Below are 8,812 nucleotides of genomic sequence, written 5' to 3'. Positions count from 1 at the left end.
TCTGCATTTTAAAAAACTGCCATAAAGACTTCTTCAGATTCTAATACTTCATTTTACCTAGCAGCAATTCTGAGATTTTCTTTTTCTTGAGGCCACAAGTTCACTTAGATATCTAAAAATACATTTGTCAGTTGTATTTACTTTATTAAAATTTAGACATCAGTCTTGCAAACTTACTTAAAATGCATAACTATCCATTTCCATACACATCTTTGATAATGTGGTAGTTAATTTGCATTTTTTGTCTGCTTAAAGAAGAGGAAGTTAGCACGTGATGAATTCTATTAAATTTTAGAGTGCTAACATACTGATTTGTTGTTGTTACTAAGACTTCAGTATGTTTTTCAGTAAAAGTAGTTTCACCCCATATTGTGATATATTTCCAATATATCCATATTGTCCCATTAAAAATACTTAATATCTTCTATAAAATACTTTTTAGGCATTCCATCTTGATCCTCAAAATACTCTTGCTCCGCAGTGCCTGAATGCTCTCCTGGTGGACATCAGATCCTGCAGAGCCCTTACCGAAGCGTTGATTTTGATTCATCGCACCTCCAGCAATCAGCTATTCAGGATTTAATATGTGACCATTCCCTAACACCAGGATGGTATCGCTTTATGATTTTTGATAAGCCTGCTGAGATGCCAACCAAGTGCGTGGAGGTATTGTTACATCTCATTTGATTATGAGAAATACATCTTTTGTTCTTCAGATTTTTTCAGTGGGATAGGTATAAAACAAGAATACGGTTATGGAGACTGATGTGGAGGAATACAAGTTACATATTCTCCCTAAATACTTTAGTATATTAAAATGTGTTAACTGGACAATTAAGTCTTAAGTGTTGAAAATTTTACACTGCATGGGCAATAGCAGAGGACGATAAATTACATCCCTTTTAGAGCACTCAAAAGCTGTCATTTGTAGTCACTGCTAAGCAGATTTTCTCAGTGGCACCGTAGCAGAGATAAAGCTGCAAATATGTGAGGGTCAGTCTGTTACGAGAGGCATATGAAAGTGATATAAAGACTTTCAGCCATATGAATCCAATAATTGTGGAACTTTAAAAGTGATCATGTTAGAGAGAAGAGACTACTCCTAAAATGACTTGAACAGAGCTAGCTGAAGATAGTTGCCTTGTCATCTGCAAGTCCCCTAAGACTCAAGAATTACTTGGAATATTTAATACTTTAGATTTGTTGGTACAGTACAAAATAAATTATTACGTCTCTGCAATTGTTGTATTCTAAGGTGATATATCTTTTTAGTTTCCTATTTTAAAACATTTCCTTGTTTAAAAAAAAAAAGTCGTTAAAATACTTTACCAGTGATTTTCTTCTGGTCACAATTTCTTAGGGGGGGGGAAAAAAAGAGAAAAGCCCCAAAATGAAACATTTTTAAGGGAATGCAAAACAGTTAAAAGATACTAATAAAATTTAATTGAGTTTATAGCGCCCCCTTTTATTTATTTATCTATTTATCTATCTATCTGTTTATTTATATTAATTTTTTACAGCAGAATAAAGGCACTGAAGTACCTTTAATGTGCAGCTGACTCAAGGCCTCTCAAGGGCTGCATTGCAGAGGCTAGTGTTGCCTAGGCTTTTATGCTGCAAAAAACTAACAAAAAGTATAATTCCTGGAGGACTTTTGGTTAGATTTAATACAAACAAATTAATTAACTAGTTGTATTTTCTCAAATCAGATACTTTTATGCAAAGAACCAGCATGATAAACAGGGAGAAAAAAAAATGTTTTTTAGAACAGAGGTTAGACTAGCAAGATACCCACTCAGATCATGTAGGAGAGCTTTAGAAATCTGAGCAGAGTTGTCAGTGCTTACTAAATATTTGGTAAATATAGGCTAACACCCTAACACAGAAAAGTCTAGATAATTACAGCTGGAAAGAGATTGATTCAAAACTTATTCAGCAAATGAAATTTATGTGTTGACATCTGCTTCTTTGCATCTGTTGACAAAACAAGACATTTATTTTGAAATCTCAAAGTCAAAACATTCAATCAAAACTAAAATAGATGTCTTGGGAAGTTTCCTCCCTTCTTTCCCTTTATGAGAACTTTTATTATAGCTGCATTAAATCCTTGTCGAAGATTCAGACCGTTAAAGAATCCATTCCCATTTGTCTCTACCTCTCATTAATTCTGTCTGTGTGGTGGATTGATGGTGGATCAGATATTCTAGATTAAGAAAGAAAAGGGTACTTTTGAGATAATAGTTGCTTAATGAATCTGCAGTTGTCTTTAAACCCCTAGGTCTAAAGACAAGATCATCTGAGACTTGTTTCACTATCAAGTCAAAGAAAGGAATACATGAGGCAATGTATGAAGGTGAAGAGATTCTCAAAATCTCACAATTTTGGATTTACAGTTTTCATGCAAATATTTTCCAAATGCTGGCTTTAAAACACTTTGTCCTTCTAGGTGTTTCTCTTGAGTTTGCTTTGTGCAGCACATGAAAGACAGGAAGTAATCTTTAACTCATTCTGGTAACCCACAAACCGGATTACTTCTTTGTCTCTTTTTCTCAGGATTCATTTTTTTGTATTCCACTAGTAAACTCTGGTGTCAGGCTTATGCTTTGGTTGCCACGATTTATACTACTGTTAAGGTGTGACCTTCATGACAGCTTCCTTGACCTGAAGACTTCACATAGCCACAGTGGTGAGGGGTGTAGGAGACTATTCCACAGCACACTTCTCACCAAACAAGTGACAAGCACTGAACAAGGCTTTTGTTTGCGAGAAGGGGAACAACAGCCCTCTTAAATGACATATTGAATGAGCACGTGAACCACAGGCTTTGTGATGCCCACTGCTTTGAAAACACCAAAGGATGTAGGGTTGCTACAAAGTCACCGTGGTTGTTATGGAGGGAGCTACAAGCGTACCTATTTCTAAAGGTGGGAATTGAAAGACAGGGCTTATCAGGCATCTTGCATTTTTGGCTAGGGCTGCAAGTCCGTAACCTTGCATCAGCTGGCCACATCTCTTAGAAGAAATGCAGGTTAGCTTGAGCCTTCAGTCCATGACAAAGGGCAGAAAAAATGTGTCAGCTTTAGCACCTTTAGCTGGTATTCAGCATATGTGTGTTCTACCCTGTATTTTCTGCGCTCTGATAGCATTCACACAGTCAGTTACTGTAGGTTAACAGGTGTAGAGTAGCTCACTAAGCCATAACACAACCGTTAGCCTTTTTGGTCAAAACGCATTAGTGTGTCTTGCAGTTAAGTTCTTCAGGCACAGAATTATAGTCTGTCTTTAGAAACACAAATTCATTAGACTCAAAGAAGGTCTTAAGTCTCCTTTGTGTGTATTCAGCCTTGAGGAGGAAAGTAAGCAAGCCCTTAATTATACTATCTAAACTTTGCTAAAAGCTCATGCAGGAGATTAATTGAATACATATGTACCTCTCATTAAAGCACAGCAACAGTTTGATATAGCATGAACTGTTTTCTGATGTTTTTCTCTGGTGCTGAAGATGAATCGCTGTGGTACTCAAGCCCCTGTCTGGTTGTCTCTGAGGGAGTCAGAATCCATGCCTCAACCCGGTGAGATCAAACAGTTAACAGCTTGTGCTACGTGGCAGTTTTTCTTCAGCACTTCAAAAGACTGCTGTCTTTTCCGAATCCCTGTCAGTGTGAGGAATTGCGGAGATTTTTTTGTTTACTTACTTCAGCCCACCCAGGGATGCATGGGATATTGTGCAGAAGGTGAGAAAACGCATGTTCTAACCCAACTAAATGTGTGTGTTTATGAGTAAGTGCATTTCTCTGATATTTAGATGAGCTGAAATGTCTGGAAATAGTTATACATGCTAAAATTTGTTGCAACCCTTCCTTTTAATATTGATATGATAGAAAAATTATTTGGTATGTTAAGGTGAGGAGTTTTTCTTACTTGCATTTAGCACTCAAGTACTGTTCAGAGCCCAGAAATTTAAGAACTGAAATTTTCCATATAATGAAATGGGGATATAAGACACATTCAAAAGTCAGAATTCAGAGTAGCTACAACGGCACTCGTAGTCTGCAAACACCCGTTACTGAATAGGCGTAGAATGATGTGTCAGAGTAGATTTTGTTTAAGAGCTTGACCAAACTGCATTTATATCAATTATTGTTTAGTGTTGTTAGGAGTAGATTTCTTCCAGTAATTCTTTCATCGTCTTTCTGGAGAGTATACACGTTGTTGCCAGAAGAAAATTCAACACAGAAATGCTGTGCTGATACACACTTTATTAGTACTATGAGAAAGAACTGGAGCCCTTCTGTGACATCTTGCATTGTCTTGGACCCTTGGGCAGCTGTTCACAGCACAAAACTTCCGTATTTCATTATTCATTCCGGATAAGTGAAGGAAGGCATGGTTAAATCCTTACAGTTACAAATACTGTAAAATACTGACAAATCAGTGCAGGAGAAAATTCTTAGAGGCCTGTATAACACACTCTTGTGAAAATACTAGCAATAGTTTTAAGCATCATATACTGTGTTGCTCTGTTAATGACTGCTTTCAAAAGCTTAACAACATAACTGGGTTATGGTGGGTTTCCTGGTGCTTCACTGGCCCATCGCTATAGCTTTAGGTCTAATTGTTAAGGCATTCTCCAAGGGTTTATTAACAGAAAAAAAAATTAAGAACTTCTGCACTATAAGACTGCATTTACTTTGGGTGATGGCTCTTGAAGAGGAAAGAGGATATAAAAACCATAGGCAGCGAGCTAGCAAATTTCTACTGCCTCGAAACAAAATACAGAAATATAACTTTGGTTTGGCTCTGCTGAACACTGTAAATCTGCAACACATTTTGGGTTTAAAAGCCCTCTTTTAAGGTGATGTTTTCATGCGAAGTGCATTGTATTCTTGTGCTGCTTTTTGTGTCTAGCTTACCATGTGTAGTGTGTTTTTCTTTTGAAACAATAGCTGTAAACACTTGATGCAAATTTTCAAACAGTCTCTCCTCTATATGCTAAGGAATTCAAATGTTCTATCACTGAAGCATGGAACATCAAATCCTGCTCTTCATTCTTTTTAGTGAATGGGGTTTTGGGTGTTTGCTGTTTCCCTTTTGACTTAGTTTGCCCTGTTATTTTCATGTTTAATCAAAGTTCCTCCTTTTTTTTTTTTTGGTTGTAATAACTTTCAAAATACCAAACAATAATAATGCACAAGCACTTTTTCTCAGATCCCTGTAGGAAAGATGTTTTTTTCCAAGCAGGTCTGCACTGAATTTGGCTTTCCAGGGTTACAGTTAATGAATAAGCATTCAAGAGAAAAGTTTAATTCCTTTTTGTTCACTAATTACATCTGTAAGTATCGACTGGGTAATCTGCAGTAAAAGATGTAGAGGTGGTAGAATGTTCTGTGTCCCTCCTCCTAGGTGTAGGCAATCTACTTAGGATTTCCACCACAAGGTTTTGTACTGACTGCTACCGTAATTGTATATGGATCAGATTGCAAGGCTGCTTCTGTTCCACTCATTTATACTTCAATTAGTGTCTTGTGATATTTGGTGTATTTTTAACATAGGCAAATAATTTAAGAGCACTGGTGTGTGTACTCTGTATGTGAGTGAATATACAATTTGAGAATAATTTATAGTAGTTTCAGATGCAAAGCCACAGAGCTGTGATCCCGAGGGAATGGAAATTCAAGGCATCTGTAGCAGTGAGTATTTTGTTTCAATTTTCAAGATTTTCTGTGCATCTATGACCCAATAATGTCAACCTTTAGTCATATTCTGTGTTGAATAAAAACACATTCATGTTATCTGCAGTATTGTTTGGTCTATTGAAAAATGAGCCATTTGGAGGTAATTTCAGACCTTGGATTACAAAAGTACTTTCTCAGCATAATGTTCTGAATGAGTACCAAGATGTTAAAATGTAATTTTAGTAATGCTGTTTTACAGATTACTTTGTTTATGTGGAATTCAAATAGAAGATGACTCTACAAATCATACTGTTGCTTATTCTGTTCCTGTTTACATAGCACTTTTTTCTTTTTTTTTCCATAAATAGATAAAATATTCTTCTGTCAGGCAAATTCCTTTGCATATTGCTCTCTCCTGTCTGGTAAAAAAAATTAATTGTATTTTATTCTCTTGTTTCATTTTGTTTTGTTTCTTCAGCACCTTCCTATTGGCTAGGGTATAATCAAAGGTGATAAAGCATTTGTTCTCCTTTTAATAATTAATAAAAGGAACACACATATTTTCTCTGATTCTCTAAGTAATTATATAGTATTTCCACATATGAAAAAAGTAAATAATGTATTAATTGGTAAAGTATACATCAGTGTCATTTCATTCAATAGTGGTTTTGCACAGAATAAAAAGCACAAACCACACTTCTGTTTGACTAGGTAACCTGGCTCCTTCATCACCTCCATCAGTGTCACCACCACTGCCAGCCATTCCTGAAGTTGTAGCAGAGTTGATCAAAGGCAGCATTTACCTAAGGTGTACCTTTGGCATTCCTTTTGCGAACAGCTCAGTTGGATTCATTGTTACTTGGTCAAGACTTTCTCCTGAAGGTATCAAAGAAGAACTGAAACATGAAACAGCAGTTCATACCTTCTCACTTCTAGAAGTAGATGGGATAAACATCAGACTTGGAGACAGAGTATGTTAAAACATATTTACAAAGACATTATAATTATGTTTCAGTAGATACTAACAGTTGTTAGAGTTCCAGGACCTTGCTGTATAATTTTTTTGTGGCAGAAACATACAGCTTCTAGTTGTTCATACCAGCAGTGCTCTTAAGAATGTGGAAATACCACAGTAATTATCAGTAATTATCACTGCTGTTAAAGTTTCAAGACTGTTTGTCTCAGTACAGTACAGTATGCCTCCAGGAGATCAATGTTTATTCAAGTTGCATCTTCTTCACACCCTTCTGTGATTGTGTTTGATACTGTAGCTTAAGAGGATTTTGGGGTGCCACTGCACTTGAGAGGCTGTAAGAGCCAGAGGTTTTGAGAAGCTGTGTTGCTGATTCATGACATAGATTTTTTATATGAATCAATAGGAGTTGCTGCTTGATGGTTTTGTCTCTAGGATGAGATGTAAATGGTTTAGTCTCTGCCATCAAAAGCAGTGAGAGTACCTGCATTACCTTCCATGGGAGCAGAATCAAGACCTAGACTCTCATGGTGACTTTGAGAAGCTTAAGCATTGGAAAATCAATAAGCTTCCTACCTGTATGAGCCAAAGTACAGGTTCATTTTTTCCTGGCCAAAATAAAAACCAAAAAAGGATGTGGTTGATGTGTGTCTGTATGTGTGTTTGAGCCAAAGCCAGGCTGCTTGGATGGCTTATGGACAGCAATAGCGATTGCTATCCTTTGGAGACTTTGTGCATAGTTGGCTGACAGTGTTAGCTCAGTGACAGTCAAAAGGAAAGTCAGTCATAAACTCCTTGCTGCTGCTGTGAGTCTTTGGTTTTCTCAAGATCTGAAATATTACTTGTGTGGTCAACACATTTCAAAAGGGATACAGCAGAATAAACAAAGAGAGAATGTAACACCACAGTGCCTAGTAGCATGGACCTGGTTCAGTGAAGGGAAACCATAGTAAATTCTTCAGCTTGGAAAAGAGTATCTAGGCCCCTAATACCAGGAAAAAAGTATAGTAAGAAGAGGAGGGGGAGGGGATGGTTGTTTCAGATAATGAGAGATCTAATGGCCCCTCAACAGAATTAAAAGGCAAACAATGTGAAACAGAAAAAAAGAAGGAAATAATGTGTAACAAAGTATAGAATGCATTTCCATAAGGTGTCTCAGAAGGGATTTAAATGTGTGGAAACTTAGGTGCTTCTTAAACATGATGGTTTGTATGTGGTTTTTAGTTCAAGAAGTCTCTAGATCACTGGTGAAGTATGCCAGGAGAAGGTCTTAGGATGCTTGAACTGTTTCTGTGATTTTCTTAAGCAGCACCACTGGCAATTGGTAACTTCCGGTGGAAACAAGACTAAGCGTGATGAGTCCATCAAACTGACCCATTATGGCTGGGTTTTGACCTCACGTGACCACTTCATACCAAAAATGTATTATATTATGCTGGTTTTGCTCTACAGGTCTACTGTAGCAGTTCTGCTTTTTTCATGGAGAAGCCGGATATGCAAAGTCCCTCTGTTGAGAGCAAGGCATTTTTTGCTGGTATTAAGGTAATTTTGAAGGAAAAGCATGTTTTGTAGTAGTAGGAATCTTTCTGAGTATTGCTACAGCGGTCAATCCTCTGACTAGAAGACACTCCAAATGTATTAAGTGTAAATTAATAGAATATGCTGTGGGTTTTACTGAACTTAAATTTTGTCAAAAAGCAGAAGACTCAAAGTTGTTACTGTGCTTCCCCTGTAGTCAGGGTGCAGGAAGGCTGAATCAGCAATTCGCACACGTGAAGCCTTGATTTCCAGCTGCTAGGGTCAACTCTGATCCTGTGTGTGTAAAATAGGAGGGCCACAGCTCAAACCTGAGCCCTGGAACACTGTTGTCCATTACATTTAGCTGCCACTGCCTTTTCTGGCATGGTTTTGACCTATCCCAACAGGCTGTCCCAGCACATGGCTCACAGGATAGCCTAGGTGAGGGCCTCTTCCCAGCTGGCCATGAGGGTAAGGGAAGAGTGAGGTCAACCTGATGTGGGATTAGAGAGGGAAGCTGGGACATGAGCTGTGCATGCCACTTGGGCTGGCCATGAGGGTAAGGGAAGAGTGAGGTCAACCTGATGTGGGATTAGAGAGGGAAGCTGGGACATGAGCTGTGCATGCCACTTGGTCAGAGGGAACA

General features: G+C 37.7%; 1 protein-coding gene across 1 annotated transcript in view; it reads left to right on the top strand.

Moving 5' to 3' along the window:
• Positions 1-478: 478 nt before the first annotated feature.
• The window catches only part of VWDE (von Willebrand factor D and EGF domains), a gene marked incomplete at its 3' end in the record, with an annotated part of 15,850 nt that continues 7,516 nt past the window's right edge, over positions 479-8,812 (top strand). Inside the window, exons 1-4 of the mRNA XM_010133377.1 lie at positions 479-666; positions 3,503-3,734; positions 6,387-6,646; positions 8,101-8,190. Of these exons, the coding sequence (XP_010131679.1) occupies positions 622-666; positions 3,503-3,734; positions 6,387-6,646; positions 8,101-8,190 (627 nt within the window). The remainder of the gene's footprint in view (positions 667-3,502; positions 3,735-6,386; positions 6,647-8,100; positions 8,191-8,812) is intronic.

Source organism: Buceros rhinoceros, unplaced genomic scaffold (assembly GCF_000710305.1).
Source record: "Buceros rhinoceros silvestris isolate BGI_N320 unplaced genomic scaffold, ASM71030v1 scaffold17083, whole genome shotgun sequence".
Classification (NCBI taxonomy): domain Eukaryota; kingdom Metazoa; phylum Chordata; class Aves; order Bucerotiformes; family Bucerotidae; genus Buceros; species Buceros rhinoceros.
The sequence above is the reverse complement of the archived record's forward strand: the minus strand, read 5'-3'. Positions and strand labels throughout refer to the sequence as shown.